General features: G+C 61.7%; 1 protein-coding gene across 5 annotated transcripts in view; it reads left to right on the top strand.

The window, feature by feature from the left end:
* Positions 1 to 20,632, top strand: part of WNT7B (Wnt family member 7B) — a 50,874-nt gene extending 30,242 nt beyond the window's left edge. For all 5 annotated transcript variants that reach the window (XM_070599161.1, XM_070599160.1, XM_008530906.2 and 2 more), the window contains exons 3-4: positions 11,270 to 11,541; positions 17,924 to 20,632. In XM_070599161.1, the coding sequence (XP_070455262.1) occupies positions 11,270 to 11,541; positions 17,924 to 18,403 (752 nt within the window). In that variant the 3' untranslated portion in view covers positions 18,404 to 20,632. The remainder of the gene's footprint in view (positions 1 to 11,269; positions 11,542 to 17,923) is intronic.
* The last annotated feature ends 245 nt before the right edge of the window (positions 20,633 to 20,877 follow it).

Raw genomic sequence — 20,877 nt, 5'->3', positions numbered from 1 at the left:
GAATCTGAGGGATGCACATCTTTGTCCTGTCTGCTCCGGTCACTCCCCACTCCCATCCTGCTGGCCCAGCCTGAGGCAGCAGAACAGACATTTCTGAGGCTCAGAGTCCAGGCAGTCAGGACACAAGGGCCAATTGGGGCCTCCAAAGTCAGAGTCAGAAAGACTTTTCTGGAGGCAAAGCCACCCACGCCCACTCCTGGTGCAGGATAAGAGGCCTGAGGTCACTCCAGGTAGGCTCGAGTTCTGTGCTCCTCCACAGAAGGCCAGATTGCGCCCGGGAGGGGCGGAGCCCGAGGTGACTGTGGAAGTGGCCAGGCTCTGCACCTGCCGGTGGGTAGCATGGAAGCCCGAAGGTCAGCAGGCCTTTGACCGGCAAGGTGCTGGGCTGGGTGCTGCTTGCTCCTTTCACATGGTCCCTCGGAAGCTGCCTGGAACTCGTCCAGGATGGGGATTTTCCACCCTCTTGGCAGGACCCTAACAGGTGGGACAGGCTGTGGGGTGGGTATGGAGTCTGGGCGGGAGAGGGCACTGCTGGGGATGCAGATGCCACCTGGGCCAGCTGTCTGGGGCCTACTGTACGGGACACAGCCTTGTGCTCTCTGGGCCTCAGTTTACCCACCTGGACCAGGAACTGAGGATGGGGCCTGAACTCTGCCAGGACTTGAGGTCTCTCCTTGGAATGGGGGTCAGGAAGGTGCTCCACTTCTTCAGTGCCCACCCCGGGGTTCCGCCAAAGGGTCCCTCGGATGAGGGGTCAAGGGCTCTGGACTCTGGTTCACGGAGGCAGGACACAAATCACAGGATGGTGGGCCACCACCCTTGGCCTCCAAGGGGCAAGGCCTGGCCCAGCCCTCAGCCCATCTCTGAACCCGGTGCCTCCTGCCACCATTTCAGGAGGATCATTTCTCTTGTGACTGCAGCCATCTCCTGCGCCATCCCCACTGTGCCTGGCCCTTACACAAACGTCACTCATTCCAGGTTCTATGTCCCCACATCATCTATGGGGAGACTGAGGCTCATGGGTGCCTGTGACTCACCCAAGGCTGCATGATGGTAAGAGCCAGGGATCTGAGCCCAGCAGCCCAGCTCTGCGCCCTGGTGGGGGTCCAGGTGCCAGGGGGCCCTGCAGCAGCCCTGGGGACAAGGGGCTCTAATTCCACCAGTCTCCACACCCAGGCAGTTGCTGATTTTGCTGCGAGGCCTGATGAGGAGGGAGCATCCTGAGGGCAGGCTGCCTGAGGCTGACCTCCTACCAAGAGAGGCTGCAGGAGAGGCCTTCTCAGCCTCCCAGAGCCACGGGGCAGGGGCACAAGCTTCTGCAAGGCCAGCTCAGCTCGGGACACAGACCCTGGGCTCTGGCCCATGCTGCTCCTCGCTGTGTGGCCCTGGGCCAGCCTCTGCCCACTCTGGGCCTGGTGCCCCCCATGTCCCGTGGAGCACGACCCACCTAGAGGGCCACTTTGCAGCATGTGAGGGCCTTGCTGGGTCAGAACAAAGGCCCCGGGCATGCGGGCGTGCCGGCGTGTTTGGACCTGGCATGAGTTTTTCCACTGCTCTGTTTATGACAACGGCGGGGAAGAGCTTAGCGTGGAGACACTGACTCAGCCGGAGCTGAGCCGGGGTGGGGGCCAGGGTGGGGCTGGAGGAGACAGAGGGACAGAGGGACAGAGAGAGAGACAGAAACCAAGAGGGAAGGACAAACAGAAGCTACAGAATGGGAGAGACAGAGCGAGCTCTACACACGGATCCACAGGCATGCACACACGTGCACACGTGCACACATGTCCGCCAGCGCAGGCCCTCGCCCTCCCTCACCCACCCCAGGCCCACGGGCTCGGCCCGTGCTGAGGTGGGCAATGAGACCAGGCACTGCTCTGAGCACTTCCTGTGCCCCGTCTGTTCTGTGCCGCCCGTGGCACTAACTCTCTTGGGCTGCACAGGACGCTGGGAGGTGGATGATGTGATTCCCTCCCTTAAACAGGGGCAGAAACAGGCACGGGGGTGTGAGGCAGCCTGCCCAGCTGCCACTGGGCTGAGCCCAGTTTGGACCCAGGTGGTCCAGACCAGGTGCCTGCCCAGAACCCCAAGGCTGGCAGGCAAGGGGCCTGGCAGGCCTGGGCTCTAGGCTTCTGATTCTTCAAGAGCACAGAGAGCCGTTTGGGGCCTAGCCGGGCCTCTAGGCCTCTCTGGGCTTGCTTGGCCCCCTGTCCCTGCCTCCACCTCCCTGCCTTACCCGGACCCCAGCCTGAGCCACGCGTGTGCTGGGACGCAGCTCAGGCAGGGAGCTGCAGGCCCAGGCCCCGTGACCGAGCCCAGGCTGGGTGTGAGCAGCTCCAAGGGGGCTCGCTGACCCTACCCTGGGTCCCTGGGCTTCTCTCTCCGGTTTCTATGCCCCTAAAAACCTAGACGTGGGCACTGCCACTGCACCCACTCGGCTGGGTGACACTGGTGTGGCCTAGGGTGTCTCCTCTCCTCCCTGGCCTCAGTCTGTCCACCTATAAACTGTGTGTGGGAGGGGACAGCACTCTCCCACTCACTTCTAGGCTTGTGGGAGCCTGGGGGCCAGAAGGGTGGGCGTGGGGCCTCAGAGGAGCAGGGGAGCTCACTAGCTAGCAGTGTCCCACTGGCTGGGCCTCAGGTTTGGAGGACTCGGGGGCCCCACCCCAACCCATGTCCCTAGGCCACTTCAACTCCAGCAGCCCCATTCTGAGCTTCTCCTCGGGAAGATCCATCTGATGAAAGCTCCTTGCTAAAGAGGTTTGGAACCCCCTGTCCTGGGCCTTACCCCCATGTTACGTGGGGAAACGGAGGCCTGGTGGAGCGAAGGACTGGGCCGGGGTTACCAGGAACCCCAGTTCCGTCTGGGATTGGCCCCTGGTGATGGTGATCAGGAAGGACTGGGGGTTTCCCGGGCAGGGCTGGGCTGCCCAGCTGCCTCCACCTCCCTTCTGCGGTCCCCTGGGCACCCCAGACTGCCTGTGGCCAAGGCAGCTGTTTGGGTCCCCCAAACCTGGTCCTCTCTACCCCTCTCTTGGGGACGGCCCCACCAGCTGCCCGGGCCCCACATCAGGAGCCCTTCTGGGTTCATCTTTCTCTAAACTCCTCACGGTTCACCTGCTAGTCTCGTTGGCTCCACCCTCAGACTGTGTCCCAAGCCTGGCCACTCCCTACCTCCTCCGCCTGGCAGGCCACCAGCATTTCTTACTCAGACCCTTGCGACCGCCTCACAGTGGGTCTTCCTCTTTCTTCCATCAGCCAGAGGGTCCTTTTCAGTGTCTGTCACAGAAGCACCCTCCAGGGGCTCCTCATCTTCTTAGAATAAAGTCTAAATTTCTCCCCGTGGGCTCCCAAAGTCAGCACGGTGTGGCCCACTTCATCTCCCGCGGCTCTCCGCTGCGTCAAACCACCCGCACACAGCTCATCCCCTCCTCAGGGCCTTAGCGTTGCTGTTCCCTCTGCCTGAACAGAGTTCCCTGTGCCTTTGCATAGCTCCCTTCTCTGGTCATTCAGGACCTGCCTTCAGCATCTCTTCCTGAGGGGCACCCTCACTGGTCACTCTCCACCCCAGTCCCTCCAGCCACCCTGTCCTGCTGACCCCTCGTTGTTTGGAGCTCGACCCTCCGCCTGCATTCTCTGTGAGCCCCCTCCCAGTGCATCGGCCCCCTGGGCTGCTGGGTGTCGGCTTGCCCTGCTGTTTGTGTGGCCTTGGGCTTGGGGATGGGTGGTGCTGGGGGCCTTTCCCCTGGGGCTCTGGGGTCACTGATGCGGGTGGGCTGCACTTGGTGCTGGGGAGACACTGGCTGGTAATAGTGAGTGACAGGGGCTGACACGGGCGATCTGGGGCCGCAGGCCTGGTCAGAGGAGGCAGACGGGACTGGAAAGGTTTCCCTGTCCCGGTGGGTGGGGAGTGGTCTGAGAATGGGCCCTGGGGTCTCGGTCAGATGCCAGCTCCGTGGCTGGCATGCCATGTGATCTGGGACTTGTCACTTGCATCCTCTGAGCTGAGCATCCAAACTGTTAGGTGGGGCCCTGTGAGGGTTTGGGTGGAGTAGGAGAAGTGGTATGTAGTCCCCGAAAAGCCATCAAATGCTGTGTGTTTTCCTAACAGCTTTATCGCAATAGAATTCACCTGCTGTACAGCTCATCTGTATAAAGTGTCCAGGTCGATGGTTTTCAGTGTGTTCACAGAGTTGTGCAACCATCACCACAGGCCCTTTTAGAACATTTTCATGACCTTGAAAAGAAACCCTGTACCCCTTAGCTATCACTCTCCAATCCCCGCAGCCCTTGGCGGCAGTCATCTGCTCCCCATCTCTATGGATTTACCTATTCCGGACATTTCACATAAATGGAATCGCACAACCTCCAGTCTCTGTGGCTGGTGTTGCTCACGAGCACAGTGTTTTCGAGGTTCGGCCCTGTTGTAGCGTGTGTTGGTACTTCCTTCCTTTTCTATGGCTGAACGAGTTTCCGTTGTGTGGATGGACCACATTTTCTTTATCTGTTCGTCCGTTGATGGACACTTGGGATGTTTCCACCTTTTGGCTGTTGTGAACAATGCTGCTGTGAGCGTTCATGTACAAGTTGTTGTGTGGACACGTGTTCACTTCTCTTGGCGTATGTATCGGAGAGGGATTACTGGGTCGTATCCTAACTCTAAATTTAATATTTTGAGAACCGTCAAACTGTTCTGTAGTGGCTGCGCCCTTCACCGTCCCGCCAGCTGTAGAGGAACGTTCTGATTTCTTCGCATCCTTGTCAACACTTACTCTCGTCTGTCTTTTTATTTTAGCCATCCTCGTGGGGGAGAAGTGCTATCTCACTGTGGTTTTGCATTTCCTTGATAGCTAATGAAGTTGAGCATCTTTTCAGGTGCTTATGGGCCATTTTTATTGCTTCTTTGGAGAAATGTCTATTCGGATCCTTTGCCTCATTTTAATTGGGTCATTGGCCTTTTTATTATTGAATTGTAAAAAATACTGTGTTTTTTTAAAGAGAGGCAAGACAGGTTGGCGGAGGGACAGGTGAATTGAACTGTGTTGGCCACAAGCACGGGCACGTGCACTGGGACACAATTTCGCTCACACTCATGGAACCGCATTCGTGTCTGAGCCCAGGGACACATGCAGAGGTACACACACGGATGCCCAAACATGTATATACCCACGGAGATCCTGTGTGAGGTGTGTGTCACACATGCAGGCGTGAAGCTCAGTTCAGTGACCCTCTCGGTGCTGAGGCTAGGCCGGCCCCCCTGGGACCACGCGTGGGCCCTTCTGGCACGGCGACTGGGCCATGTCAGAGTAATCATCCTCATTTTGCGGGTAGGGAGACACAGAAAGTCCCCTTGACTGGTCCAAGGTTGCCAGTTGGCCAATTTTAGGGTCTGAACTTAAACTCAAGCCGTCAGGCTGTGGGACTCTCTGGGACTGTGTGTGGCTGCCAGACCTTTGGCCTCACCTCAGTTGTTTCAGAACGTCAGGTCTGGGCTCCCCCACTTCCCAAGCCACTGTGTGACCTTGGCAGCGTGCTGCCCCTCTCTGGGTCTCAGGCTCTTAGTAAGATGGTACAGGATGGTCCCAAGTTCCTCCCCAACTGAAGCTCCAGATTCTCGGCTCCCCTTCTAGAGGGAACCGAATGCCTTTCCCACCCAGCCTCCCCAGGCCTGCAGATAATCGAGTCATTGTGAGCTCAATTATGGCTTTCTGAAAATAGTGTGCCCCTGAAAATAGCCCCCCATGGATGCTGGGAAGTGGCAGGCAGCTTTGAGTGGACAGTGACGGGGGGGTGCCTGGGACGTGGGGAGAGCAGCACCCCTCCAGCTCTGCCCGGGGATGGGGAGGGGAGCTCCATCCTGCCCAGGCCCTATGCTGTCCAGGGGACACATTTGTCCGCACCAGGAGCTGCTCACAGGGATCTGCCTGGTCCCCAGCGTCCTCCTGGGGGTCAGAGTGAGGGGATGACGGGGTGGGCTAGGCCCTGCTGTCCCGGGCTGGCCACCTTTCCCTGGGCGTCGGGTCTGGTTGGCGTCGCTGAGGGCCTGGAGCAGGGCAGGGGCTGTCTGTCCCTCTGAGCCTGGTGCCCAGCGAGGGCTTGAGTTTGAACGGCCAATAGGAAAGAGAGAGCAGAGCTGGGTGGTCCCCGAGCGGCCTGGTGCCTCAGTTTACCCACGTAGTGGTGGTCTCTGAGGGTTCTGCTGCTCTGACGTTCTAGATTTATCCAGAATATGTGTGGAGGCGGCAGCTGGGCAGGGCTGACCGGGAGGGGACTCTGGACGAGCACAAAGAGCTGTGCGGGCCAGTCCTGGGAGCCTTGCGCTACACGCGGTTGGTCCCCGGCCAGGCCTGGCTCACTTGCCATTTGGGGATGGTGAGGGCAATGTCCATTTGTCTATTTGCTTTCAGAGCTGCTCCTGGGCCATGGGGCGGGGTGAGGACTACGAGCCCCACTTGGCAGATGGGGATATGGGCTCAGAGAGGGTTTGTGACTTGCCTGGGGCCACACAGCGGTTGTGAGACTCCAGGTCCAGTGCTCCCCTCCCACTCCTCCCAAGTCTCTGGGCACCACCCTCTCTGTTTTCCTGAAACCTCAGGGCGGGGAACTGCAGGGCTAATGGTGCTCACCTTGCCCTGCCGGGCGCCGGAGACAGGCTGCTCTGGAAACAGTGGGCCAGTGTGCTCAGGGACCTGCCCAGGGCTCACGAGGGCTGTGGGATGGGGTGGCCAAAGTGCAGGCTGCCTGCCTGTCTCCGGCATTTTCCAGGGATGCTGCCAGACACCACTGCTCGCTCCGGTGTCTGCAGGTGCAGATCCGTGCTGGGGTGGGCTCTGGATCCCAGACCCCCCCAAGACCAAAGTGAGCCCCCAGGACAGGTGCTGGCCCCATCAGACCATCCCTGCTGCCTCCATCCAGCTCCCCAGCCCCGTTGCCAGGCACTCCTGCAGCAGCCGGGGGCTCAGACGGCTGCTGCAGCCCCCTCTGGAGCAAATCATGTGCCTCCTGTGAGGTGGGTCCCCTCGAGGATTTGTTCAGGGGGCGTCATGCAGGTCGAAGGAGGGGAAGTCCAGGAAGCTGTCCACCGCAGACCCGCTCGTGTGCAGGACTCGGGAAGCAGCCTTGGTGGAGGCACACGACAGAGTCAGACGTGGGTCCTGCCCACCATCCCTGCAGCCTGCGGCTCACCGCACGAGAGCCCAGTGGAGGGGGCCTCACCCTGACAGGGTTCCCAGAGCAGGAGGCATCTCGGCTGCGTCCAGGGCCTGGGGAAGCTGTGGACGCGTGGGGACACGGGCAGGCATTCCCGGTGGAGAGAAGGCCAGCATCCACTAGGACTGGCAGCAGGGCACCAGCCCGCTCTGCAAAGATAGTGATATGTGCTGGAGGGGGCTGCCCCTGCCCACAGGTGGGCCTGTTGTCCGGCCTGGCCAAGCTAAGCTGTAGGGAGCGGTGGGTGGGGACAGATGAGGTCAGGCCTCCAGAGCTTGAGGTCCTCTCAGAGGCCTGGGGAGCCGTGGATGGTGGCTGAGCATGGCCCACGGGTTCGAGGAGCTTCTTTCTAAACCTGAGCACTCGCTCATTTTCAACTTGGAGGATGTACAGGCGATGCATGGGGACTGGCAAGATGGCCCAGGAGTGATTTTGGGAGGGAACCGTCTACCCGCACCGCGCCGGGCACACTGTGACCTGGGGCGGGTTGGGAAGCCCTCCAAGGCAGTATCCAGGTCTGTAGAACGGGGCTGTGGTCCCCGTCCCGAACCACCGCCGACTGCTGTGGGGCTGTTGTGAGAGTAAATGAGATGCGCGTACAGAGTGTGGGCACACGGGAGCCCCTCGATCCGGGACCCGATGTCATCCTCCTTGATTCTCCCCAAACTACTGCTCTCTTGCCTTTCACCACCTCTTGTCTCCGTGGCGAGACGAGAGGGTTTGGCCCATTAAAACCAAATAAAGAAGGAATTAGTGGGAGTGGCGGCCCGGTGAGTAACTGATGAGTAACCGTGCGTCTGAGCCGGGTATGGGCTTAACCAGGCGGGAGCAGGACCTCGCAGAGAGGACGGAAGGGAGGTTTCCGTGAAATGCTCTCCACACGCACGGCTCGCCTTCTGCCGTCTCCTCCCACCCAAGGTCACTTGGCTGCAGAGGGGCCAAGCTGGGGACAGGATGGTCTCCGATGACCTGTGCCCCAGGCCCTGAGTGCCTCCCTCTGCCTGTCTGGGGTTTGATTCCACTGCCTGGGTTCCAATCCTGCTTCAGCCACTCATACCTCGTTTCATAAGCTCTCTGCGCCTCAGTCTTCTCATCTGTAAGTTGGGAATAACAATGAAACCTGCCTCGTACAACTGTCATGACAGTCGTTGAGAACATGTGTGCGGGGTTAGAGCGGGGCTGGCCCACCGAGAGCGCTGGCCAGGGACAGCAACGACAGTGTTGGAAACACAGCTCTGCTCACCTCTTTCTAAATAGTTCCAGAATCCCCATCCCCTGTGTAGCCAGAGTGAGCGCTAACATCAAAATCCTACAGCGGCTGGCCCGGCACCTGCTTCTCGGGATGTCCCTGGCCTCTCATGACCCAGCTCACTGGGACCTTGGCTGCCTCTCTCCTCGTCACCCTTGACCTGGTACTTCCAGCAACACCAAACCACTTCACACCTTTGCTGTGCTGTGGCCAGCTGTGTGCATTTACCATACACACATATGCATCCCACACATCTCATACACGTACGTGCTCGGACACCACACAGTCAGTCACACCCATCACAGGTGAGTTAACTCATACGTCTTGGTAAGACTTACTTAAGATGTCGCCTCCTCCAGGAAGCCTTCCCTGACTCCATCTCTCACGAGGCAGGTCAGGGCATCCTTTGAGGTTCCATGACTCCCTGTGCCCCTTCTCACAGAGCCCAGTGGTCACCTCCTTTCCTGGAATCCCCCACCTAGTTTACTTTTCCCTTGCCTGCGTGTGTGTGCCTGCGTGTGTGTGTGTGTGTGTGTGCGCGCGTGCGCGCGCACACGCACACGCACCAGCCTGTCAGCAGGCCCTTCTGGGCTAAGGCAACACCAACACCAACAGTAAGGAGTTCAATGACCCACTTCCCCCTCGATGGACTTCTCTTCAGACGGTCTGCAGCTGATTTAGAGCCGGGAGGTCGAGTCCCACATTTTCCCTGGCCCTGTGTCTGTCTGGGAGTCCCTGGCCAGACCAGGGCTCCTCCGAGCTCCTTAAAGGGCCACTTCTTATGGAGCAGTGACAGAGGGGCTGGGCCCGTGTGGTGAGCAGTCCCCAGGGGGCTGTGCACTGACCCGGGGTTGGGGGAGTGTGCGCAGGAGGGACCCGCAGGGGAGGAGATGCTGGAGCCAGGTCACGGCAAGGCCCTGGGCAGGCAGGAGCTGCCCTGTGCCCTTTGCAGACCCGTCTTTCCGGGGAGGAGGGGACAACCACCCCACCCTGCTCACAGCTCTTCTCAGAGGAAGGAGGTTTTCGGGAAGCTGTGGCCCCTCCTTGATGGCAGCCCAAGCCTCCTCTGCCCTGGGCCCCTGAGACCAGCAAGTCCCACCCTGGTCTTTGCCCCAGATGGGAGAAACCCCTGGAAGAGGGACCCCATGTAAATGAGCCCCCAGGGAATAGGGGCCCACTGAGGGTGAGCCCCCCAGGGGAACAGGGACCCCATCTAGATGAGCCCCTCCCAGCTGGTTGTTGGGTGAGGAGGTGGAACTCAGAATAAACAGCCAGCACCCAGCACAAGGCTGGGTATGCAGTTGGTGCTCAATGGATGTTATGGAATGGACTTGACCATCAGCCCTCTCTCAGTCTGGGGGGATCACCCCAGCCCCTAATAACAGAGACAGCAGCCAAGGACTTGGAGGGGCACCTTGGCCCTCGCAGGGCACAGACGCAGGGCTTGTGCAAGGACAGTGTCGTGGGTTTCTGGTTGCCCCTTCTGGGACTGAAGGCTGGGCTGCACCTCGCTGTGGCTGAGATGGGCAGTGAGAATCCCGCCACGGGCTTGGCTGTGGTCCAGCTGGTGTCCCTGAGCTCTGGGCCCCCAGTGCCAGGTGCTGGGGACGGACCCAGCCGTGGCCCAAAGAGAACATTGGTGGTTGTGGGCAGGGTACGAGGGGCTCCAGAGGCTGGGGCCAGGACGGCAGGATGCGTGGGGGCCCGGCTGGGGGCTGTGGACAGCAAAGAGGAATTCGAGCTGGACCCATCCGTCTAAGGGGCTTTGGACCCACGTGGAGCCAGGAAGTCCCGGTGGTAGGGCTACTAGGTGGACAGTGTCAGAGCAATGAGAGGGTCAGATCTGCCACTGACGGAGGTCAGCCAGCCAGGGCTCCCTTCTGGCTGGTGGTCTGGGAAGGCTGCCTGGAGGAGAGGCCATTGGAGCCCACCTTGGAAGGTTCTTGGGATTTGGGCATGAGAGGGAAGGGAATTTCACCAAAAGGCCAGGCTCCCCCCCCACCCCCAGCAGCACGTGAGCAGCCTGGAAGGAGTGGTGCTGTTTTGGGTGGAGGGTCGGGAGGAGAGGGCTGGGGGGCCGGCAGGGCTGGGACTGCCGCCTTCCCTTCCCAGCTCAGGCAGAGGAGAGCCCGCAGAGGTGCTGGGGAAGGAGCTGTGCCTGCACTGGAGGCCCGCCCGATGGTGGCTGGGGAATGAGGGAGGCAGGGAGGACTGGCACCCAAGTCTGGGCAGTTCAGGGGCCCCGAGCCTGGCAGGGGTGCTGGAGGAGAGGGCACACTCAGCAGGCCAGGGCCTGGCGACGGGGTGATGGGTGGTCAGAGAGAGGGAGGCAGCAGCAGAGAGCCTGGGGCAGGGGGAGGGTTGGCTCTGAGCTGTGTGGACTCTGCCTGGGTCCTGGCTGGTGGGCTGGGCTGCTCCACGGGGGTCAGCACCAGTGGCTGGTGCGTGAGGAGCAGCGCTGGGAGGCTGGCAGAGGGCAGGGGGCAGAGTCACGGACCCCACACGGCCCCTCCCGGGGGCCTCCCTGCTGTCTCCCAGGGTTGGGGAAACTGGGCCCGTCCAGCTCAGGCTCTCGGGACATACTGGTGGCCTTCCTTGAGCGCTCCCTGGACACCAGGTACTGTCCTCACCACAGCCCTGCAAGGTGGGTTCCATCAGCCTCACTTTGCTGAGACAGAGGTTCAGAGAGGGCAAGTGCTGAGCCCAGGTCACACAGCTGACCAGCAGCAGACCCCAGGCCTGGCCCTGTGTCCCCTGAGCCCACCAGGTGGAGACCTGCAGGGCCTCCCTGTCCACTCTGTCCCCTCCCCGCAGGGAGCCGTGAGGCCGCCTTCACGTATGCCATCACCGCGGCTGGCGTGGCCCACGCCGTCACCGCTGCCTGCAGCCAGGGCAACCTGAGCAACTGCGGGTGCGACCGCGAGAAGCAGGGCTACTACAACCAGGCTGAGGGCTGGAAGTGGGGCGGCTGCTCCGCCGACGTGCGCTACGGCATCGACTTCTCCCGGCGCTTCGTGGACGCTCGAGAGATCAAGAAGAACGCACGGCGCCTCATGAACCTGCACAACAACGAGGCCGGCAGGAAGGTAGGGCGGGCGCGGCCACCGCGGCACCAGGGGTCCCAACCGCCCTGAGCTTTGGGCGCCTCTCCTGGTGGCAGGAATCAGTGACGCGAGACCCGAGGGTGCGAGGTGGGGGTGCTGGGCACGGCCTCGCCGCCCACCCGCCTGGCCCGTCTCTGAGGCGGCCTCGAGTTCCCATTGCAGCGGGGTGTGAGCAGAGGCCGGGAGTGGGAAGCGACGTGACCCTAGTCCCCCACGGGCAGGCGGCACGGATGGGACAGGGCGCCTGTTTCCACGCGGGGTGGGAGCGGGGCCTGGCTGGGGATCCGGGCCACAGTCCCACGTCCCTGCCCTGGTCCCAGAGGGGTTGTGCCAACAGGCTGAGAAAGGCTTTCTGGAGGAGGCGGCCTTTGGCTCAGATTGCATGAGAGACTGGAGGAAGGGATGTTCCCAGGAGGCAGGAGCAGCCGGCTTCACGCATGGGGTGGGATGCAATGTGGCGGGTGATAATGGAGGACATGCAGGCAGGGACACACTGGGGAAGAAGTCAGGGCGAGCCCGGTCCCGCCTGCAGGGAGATGAGGGCCCCAGATACCGGGCTGGGAGGAACGGCCTCATGGCGGCAAGATGGCCCAAGATAGGGCGGCCAGCCGAGTGGAACGCCTCTCTGGGTCTGGCTCCCCAGCCCTGGGGGCTGCACCCAGGGCTCGAGGGCCGGAGGAGCTCTGCGCGCATGGGACAGGCTTGCCTTTCCAGACAAAGAGAAGTTGAAATGGCCCTCTGCCCCAGGGACCAGAGCTGAGGCCACCAGCCACTCACTTATTCACTCAACCAACGCTCCCTTGCTCCTGCTGTTTCAGGTGCTAGGCTGGGTGTGAGGGTCAGAGATGAGCAAGACACGGCCCTGGCTGCGGGAGCTCCCACAGCGCTGTCTGGGTCTATGTGACGGGTTTGGGGGCCATACCCGGGGCAGCAGGAGCCCAGGGACCCACGAGAGAGAGCAGAAGCTTCTTGGAGGCGGTGATGTGAAGTGGAGCCTTGAGAGACATGCCAGAGCTGCGAAGAGCAGAGGCAGAAGGAGCTGGTGCTTGGCGGGAGGGCTGCAAACGGTTCAGGCTGGTGGGAGGGACAGGGCTTGAGAAGGGAGCCTGGGCTGGCCCGGAACAGGCCTCGAACGCCAGGTCGAGGGTGTGACTTGACCTTGTAGCTGTGGAGGTTGCTGTGCAACAGGCAGTTATGAGGTTACTGTCCAATAAACTGATGAATGAAAGGACAGGTGAATGAATGGGGAAGGAATGAGAGACAGTCTTTGCCTCCAGGGAGCTCACAGACAGCACATAGGCATCATTCTCCAGGCACAGGCAGAGTGCCGTCTGGGCCTCGGGAGGGGAGAGGAAGGCACTGTGCACTTACCTGGAGGCATTGGAGGGCTTCCCGGAGAAGGAGGTGCGACTGAGCCCTCAATGGAGCCACCACCCCTTGAAGCTCTGCAGTAGCTCAGGTCCCGAGCAGGCGCTTGCCCACAGCCCTGGGTGGAAGGGCTCACATTGCCTATGTTACCACGCGGACAGTGGGCCCAAAGTGAGCAGCAGAGGCGCTGGTGGCCCCGAGGCCTGAGCTCCGGTGGCTGACCTGTGGGGGTGTGTCTGAGTCAGCAGCAGAGATGTCAGGAAGGGCCCTTGGGTGGAGGGACCGGCGTGGGCCAAGGCGTGGCGGTGGGTGAGGTCGGGTGTGCAGTGCAGTGCAGGGGCCCGGCTCTGGGTAGGCTGGATGGGCCTTGTGGGGAGGGGCTCTCACAGCCAGGCTGGATTTGGCCTCTGGGCCACAGGTGCCATTGCAGGTCCCTGAGAGAGTGACACCAGCAGCTCGAGGTCCAGGGTGGTGTCTGGGTTGGCTCTGGGGTCCCCTGAGAAGCCCCGGCCTGGCCTGGTGCAGGACTCAGGGGGGTGTTTGGCGACTGACAGGTGGTAAAGGGCATAAGAGAAATAGAGGCCGGCTGGACTGGGCCCGGGGAAGACAGGAGGCGGGAGGACAAGGAGGGTGGTGACAGGCCGGGCTGGCCAGGGGACGAGGACCGAGGCGGGTCAGCGCATCGGGGGGTTTTGAACTGGGGTGAAGCCGTGACCCGAGATAGGGAACAGGAGAGGAGAAGCAGGCTGTCGGGGAGCAGATCAAGGTGAGGCCCTTCAGGGCCAGGGCGTCCGAAGGAAAGAGGTATAAGGTGGTCAGCAGCCAGGATTCTCATGCCAGTGCTCTCCCTGACTGTGAGGCCCTGGCTGACCCCATCCCTCTCTGGAGCCTCAGTCTCCCCATCTGCACAGTGGGTGTAATGCACTTTGTCCCCCTCCCCCCACAGCCCTCTAACAGCCCCTCACCCCCTGGAGCTGTGGGGTGGGGCATGGCTTCCGAGGTTTCCATAGGAACTGAGCCCAGGTCTTCACGGTCACCACGGTAGGACATCCAGGCTTGCCCCTGTCCCTTCCACTTCCTTGGGGCCATGGAGTTCAGCAAGTGAGGTGGGAAGCAAGATGACTGTGGCCCAACAGAGTCCCACAGACTGGGGCTTAGAGTGACAGAAATTTATTCTCAGAGTTCTGGAGCCAGAGTCCCAAATCGAGGTGTCAGCAGGCTCCAGGGGATGATCCATCCTGCCTCCTTCCGTCCTGGTGGCTCCTGGAGCTCCTTGGCTCGTGGCTGTGTCCCCTAGTCTCTGCTCCATCCTCACATGGTCTTCTCTGTCTCATAAGGACGCCTGTCCTTAGATTTAGGGCCACCCTGATCAAGGATGACGCCATCATGAGCCTCACCTTAATTATATCTGCAAAGACCCATTTTCAGATAAGGTCACCTTCGGAGGTTCTGAGTGGACGTGAATTTTGGGGGACACTCTTCTGCCCACCTCATTGCTCGTTCACGCCAGGCCAGCATGTGACCCAGCCGCATCCCTGGCTGAGTGTGGGAACCAGCTCACTGCCCGCTTCTGCCACACCGAGGCCGTGGCCGCCCTCACGGGCTGTGAGGCCTTTGGTGCCTGTGCAGGGAGCATCCGCTGTGGTTATGAAGGCGTGTGTGGCCGGTGTCCGCTGGGTGCTCTGCCCCTGCTTTTGGCCCCGGCTTTGTGGCGTGGGAACAGCGGGGCGGACGGAGGGGACACCCGAGTAGCAGAAGTGCAGTGTCCTCCCCTCCACACCGACCTGGTGAAGGCGGGAGCCTGTCCAGCTGGGAAACCCTGGGGGCTGTTGTCAGGATGGCTCTGGGCTCTACTTTTGGTGATGTGAGGTCCAAAGCCATCACTGACCAGTACCCCCAGCACCAGGAGCCGGGGGGCAGGAACAGCCCTTGCCTGACCTCATCTAGGGTCCAAGCCAGTCCTGGGCCGGGGGCAATGGAAGCCTGGAGTCCAGGGAAGGATGACTTATGCTGAGAAGCTGCTGGCCAGGCTGGGCCCCCCACTGGCAGGGTTACATGGCCACTTTCGCCATCACGGCCAGGGGCGCTAATGTAACAGCTTAACTTGATGACCGCGTCCATTTTACACTGTGGGCCCAGGGTCAGAGGGGAAAGCAGATATGGACTGCATCCCCCAGGGTCATGCGTGCCCACAGGGAAGTTAGGCCCCCACTGAGGGTCAGGAAACAAAAGGCGGTGTGAGATGCGCTGTGGGAGAGAGTGTGGGGCACCTCCCTCTGCGGCCCCAGGCTTGGAGCCGCCTGCCCGAGTGGCGTGTGAAGTGTCTTCCGCTGGCACCAGGATGCCACGACTCCACCCAGCCTGGCCGTGACTGAGCTCTGTTCCCAGAGTGTGGGCCACACCCTCGTTTCAGAAAGAACACGAGGTTGTCCCTTTCCTGGAGGCCCCCACCCCACCCTCACACTACCTGGGTCAGGGGGAAACTGAGGCCTGGGGGTGGGGCCCTGCACAGCCCCAGCTCCTCTGGGCAGGGCTGGGTCTCTCTGCATCCTCCCAGGTGGTCTCCTGGGGCCACAGAGGCTGGTGCCACCATCCCTGTCGCTCTTATTGAGAGGGCGCTGGAGACGGAAACGGCACATTCTTCAATGCTGTGGTCACCTCCCAGGAGAGGCTGAGGCCCAGGGGACCCAGCCGAGCGAGGATGCAGCCCCTTGCTCTGCAAACAGCTGCCCAGTCAGCTTTATCTGCTGACAATCACGGGCCTGGCTGCTCAGGATCCAGACATCCCTGGGCCAGCAGGTGGAGACTGGCTTGCCCAGGGAGACGGGCACAGAGGGAAGGGGTAGAGGGGAGGGGTTCAGGGCGGACAACAGAGCGAAGTGGAGGCAGCCGTCCAGCAGGCAATTGAGGTTGGGCCACCTGGCCTGTGCAACCTCTAGCCTGGACTCCCCTGCCGGGTCTCTGGCCATCACGGTCCACCTGAGGAGGAATCAGTCCCCTGGGTCAGCAACCTGGGGAAGGGTGAACCCTCCCCTGGCTGGGGCCTCTGAGAAGGGCGCCTCCTGGTTGGCTCCTGGCCTGACGGGCGCACGTGGCAGGCAGTGTGGCCAGGACATGGGAAGCTTTTGGGCCTTGAAGAGCAGCTTGGTGGAGGGAGCGGCTTTAAGCGGAGGGCAGGGTCCAAGCAAAGAGAACTTGGGGTTGGGGTAAGGGCGGGGGAGGGAGAGGTCTGACTGGGGTAGACAGGAGCAGGGAGAGGGGCAGGAGGCAGAGGAGGCCCAGATGTAAGTTTTCCCCTGGGGGTGGTCCTCCCCTTCGCCCGGACCCCCAGACCAGCCTACTGGCCTGTGCCCTCGACCCAGACACCCCACTGTCCAGTCACCAGGCCCTGTAATTCCAGTTCTGAATGTTCCCAAACCTGGCCCCCTTCCCCTCCTCTGGACACGGGGCCCTCCCCTTTGCCCGGCCCTCCCCTGATGGAGCATCAGCCTCGGCCTTCCAGTCTCTCCAGTCTCGGCCCCAGGACGTCATCCACGCAGGAGCAGAGGACCCCACCCCGAGCGCCAGTCACTGGTCTCAGGGCCCACCCGGCGCCAGGCCACTCACTGGGGCTGAATCTTCTCCTCGTGGTGATGGGGACAGCTCTCCAGCCCTTGCTCCTGCTGCGCCCCTCCTGGAACAGCCCTCCTCCTTGCATAATGACTCCTCCTTCTCCATCAATGCCCAGCGCAGGCACCGCTTCCTCCAGGAAGCCTCTGCCCCAGGCGACCTCACCCTGGGCAGGGTCAGGCTCCCACGGGCTCTCCCAGTCCCTGCGTGTTGCCATCTTGTGTGTCGGTTTCCTGCTGTTTCTCACAGTGGGCTGTGGGTCCTGGACGTCCTCGCTGAGGCCAAGGGCTCCATGCACCAGGGTGGGGAAAATGATTGGGGCTGTAGCCGGCCCTGTGGGTTGTTTCTCTCTCTCTCTTTCTCATTCATTCATTCATTCATTCATTCGCTGAAGGTCTCCTCTTCTGGGCCAAGGCTGGGGTTCTGGCCCAGGGGGCAGAGCGCAGCCAAGTTCCTTCAGGGCTGGGGCCCCCGAAGTGCGGGAAGTGAGGCCAGTGGGAGCTCAGACAGCTGACAAATGGCCCTTCTGCAGCCGCAGGGCAGCAGCTAACGATCCCCTGTCTTTAATCAGGCGCGGCTGGCAGGGCCCTTCGATCCGGGTAAATGAGTACCCGGGTTCAGGGCTGGCGCTGGGAATCCGCCTTCCAGGGCCATGGAGGGAGGCCCCAGGAAAACACACGGCTGCGCCCATCATGGGCCCCCAGGGGCTGGGGGGAAAGAACAATGCCGGTCGGGGGTCAGCTTCCCAGAGGAAGGCATGGCTGGGCCCCGCTGACCCATGCACTCGCCTGTCCCCCGCTCTGTCCTCCATCAAATGTGTACAGAGCTCCACGCCATACCACGCTTTCATTGAACAGCCATTTATTAAGCACCGACTACATGCCAGGCCCTACACCAGGCATGAGGACGTGTTGGAAGAGATGGGGTGGGGGAGCTGCACTTATTAGGCACTTACTGTTGCTGGGCCTGGTACCAGCGGGAGACGCCTCCCGCCGGCCTGGCTGGGTGCAGGCACCTGCTGCCTTCTGACCTGCACAAGTCCCACGGTGCCCCGAGCCTCAGTTTCCTCATCAGTGTGTCCACCCGCAGCTTCCTGAAGGATTCTTGTGTGAATTTAGTGAAGCATGTTTGACAGATGGATGCCGAGCTCTGCCAAGTCCTGCATATTCTCACGGGGCCCTCACAAGGCCCTGTGCAGTAGGAACCTGTGTCGGCAGCCCCATTTGACAGATGAGGAGACGGAGGCTCAGAGAAGGGGAGATACTTTTTTGTGGTCACACAGCGGGAGGTGGGGGAGTTGGCTCCAGGTCACCTGGAGGTTGGGGGGACCTGGACGGCACCCAGGCCCGGGTCAAGCTCACACTGAGCCCCTGCTCTGTCACCACAGGTCCTGGAGGAGCGCATGAAGCTGGAGTGCAAGTGCCACGGCGTGTCGGGCTCGTGCACCACCAAGACGTGCTGGACCACGCTGCCCAAGTTCCGTGAGGTGGGCCACCTGCTCAAGGAGAAGTACAACGCCGCTGTGCAGGTGGAGGTAGTGCGGGCCAGCCGCCTGCGGCAGCCCACCTTCCTACGCATCAAGCAGCTGCGCAGCTACCAGAAGCCCATGGAGACGGACCTGGTGTACATCGAGAAGTCGCCCAACTACTGCGAGGAGGATGCGGCCACGGGCAGCGTGGGCACCCAGGGCCGGCTGTGCAACCGCACCTCGCCCGGCGCCGACGGCTGTGACACCATGTGCTGCGGCCGCGGCTACAACACCCACCAGTACACCAAGGTCTGGCAGTGCAACTGCAAGTTCCACTGGTGCTGCTTCGTCAAGTGCAACACGTGCAGCGAGCGCACCGAGGTCTTCACCTGCAAGTGAGCGCGGCCCCGCGGCGCGAGGCACCAGCCCCCACCTGGCGGCGTTTTGCACATCCTCTCCTGGTCCCCCCTGCTCCGCCGGCGGCCGGCCCCGAGGAGGTGGAAGCTCCAGGCGGGCAGGGGCGGGCTCCCCCTGGGGCTGGCACCTTCTCCCTGCCCCCAGATGCTCCTTCCTGCCATCCCCGTCACTTCCTGGGGCAAAACAGTGCCCACGACGCAGCAGCCGAGAGGGCCAGACCAACGGCTCTGGGTCCCTGACGGGGCCACTGACTTCCTTTTCTTCTCTCCGGGAAAGTGAACCTCACGGACATACACGTATCCTGGAAAGCAAAGGGACACAAGACTCCGAGTGTCCCCCTCCCCCGCCTGGTGGCCCAGACACAGAAATGCCGTGCCGCCAGCCTCCTGTAAGACAGTTTCCCAGGCTGCATCGGCTGCCTGGCTCCGGGGTGGTCTGGGCAGATGTTGACAAAAATTATTTATGTTTTCTTAGTATCAGAAGAGGATTCTTAGCACTAAGGCATAGCGGGTCCTAACTCTATACCCTGTGTTCGCGCATCCCCTTGCTGCTCTCTGCTTCATCTCCTGGCCCCTCGGGACCCAAGGGAGCATCCCTGTGCATCCTGGCCCTGCCCCAGGGGAGGTGGCTGTGTGTGTGTGATCCCCAGGTGAGGTGGCCACAGACAGGGACCTCCGGCCCCTCTTCCCTTCTTTTAGAAAATCATATAAACAAATCAAAATGTCACCAGTGTCAGGTTCCAGGAGTGCCACATCCCCTCCCTCATGCTGTTGCTCTCCCAGCCCCCAGCCAGCCTGGCACCCCCCAGTTTACAGAGCCCCCTCCCACTATGAAGCCAGCCAGACCCCCAGGACAGTGCTGTGCTGGGGCTGAGACGGGGGGCCGGTCAGGGCTGTTGTCCCATTTGATGGATGGGAACACTGAACCCAGAGTGGCTTGAGCACTGGCCAGAGACCCTGAGGCTGTGAGTTGGGGCTCTGGCCTTGCTCGGACATCCTGACCCCCAGCCCAGGGCTCCTGACCCTGGAGGACGTGCTCTGGGGACGCCCAGGGTGGCGTGAGATGGACCTCATGCCTTGAGGAGTCTGGCTGTGCCCCTGACCCGCTGCCAGCCTCCCTGGTGTCTGTATCACCCCCAAACCCCCGAGAGCCGCCTTTGAGGGTTTCTCCGGTGGTCTCCTTGCCCAGTCCTGGTCCTTTCGCCCCGACTCCGATGCTGAGAAAACTCGAATCCAGGATGTCACGCTGCCAGGGCCTTGTCTGCTGTCCCAGCAGATGCCTTCCCTCCAGACACCTCCCCTGGGGCCTGCACACCACACAGACCCTCCCTTGAAGTCTGACTTGCCCCAAAATCTTGGAGATGGGAAGGGAAGGGGTCCTGTTCAGTTCCAAACCATGTGCAGGGCGGAGAGAGATCAGAAACTGAAGATTCCGGGCTGGACGTGTCTGCGAACGCTCCCATCGCTCCCCGGGGAGGCTGAGGCACAGAGGAGGTGACTGACCAGAAAGGGGATGATGAGCAACCAGCTTCTGGGGCGCCCTCCACTGCCCGCGTGTCCCCACCCGAATTTAGGGTATTTTCTTATAGAAACCAGTGGAAATGTGTCCTCAGGCAGCTGACCAGCCAAGTGGGCTGGACGTTAGCCTGGGGTGAGTGACATTGTCTGGGCCCTGGCGTGTGCCCCACATGCCCCTGATGATGCCAGGACACTCCATCAGCTGCTGTCCTGGGAGCTTCCAGGCCCCCCCAGTCCTGGCCCCCTTCCTCCCCAGGTGCCAGGACACCCCTGAGTCCACAGGCCTGGCGTCCTCTGCTAAGGAACCTGGTTAACTTATATTGTTATATAGCGTCGAAATGTCTATAGTGTCTTTTAAATTATTGTGACCTACACTGGGTACTGGAGGCAGGGGGACGGCCGCATGGTGTCCCCCAAGCCAGGCTCCTCCTTCTGCTTGAAACAGACTCTTGGGGCCCCTGACGCCACTGAGTCATGCGCACTGTCCCCCGGCCGCCCTTCCTAAGAGTCTGTCAGCAGCCGCCCTTCCCTCAGGTGAGGCGGGGGATGCATGTGATCTGGGCAGGGGCGGTGGCGGCCGAGGCTCGGCGTGTCCCTGCAGTGTCCCCACTTCAGGAGAGCCGGTGGGTTTCTGACGGGCTGTGCCGGCCTCCCCTGGAGGGGAGTGCCCCGCTCCAATAAAGCTGGAACCAGACCAGTGAGTGTGTGTGGACCGCACGCGACGCCCCTGCAGCTCTTGTCCCGGGGGTGGGGCCACATGTGCCATCCACAGAGGACGAGCCCCCAGCCCCCTCGGCCCTCACATGCCCCGCCTTCAGACTTCCTCACCCTTCCCTCTGGCTGGTCTGGAGCTGCACCAATGTCCCCTTCAGACCCGCCCCACCCAGCAAGGGCCACTGGTAGGGGCTGGACACAGACCCTGAGGCCCCTTGGACGTCC

The sequence above is a fragment of the Equus przewalskii genome, chromosome 29 (assembly GCF_037783145.1).
Source record: "Equus przewalskii isolate Varuska chromosome 29, EquPr2, whole genome shotgun sequence".
NCBI classification, from domain to species: Eukaryota; Metazoa; Chordata; class Mammalia; order Perissodactyla; family Equidae; genus Equus; species Equus przewalskii.
This window is presented reverse-complemented; position numbering and strand designations above follow the sequence as displayed.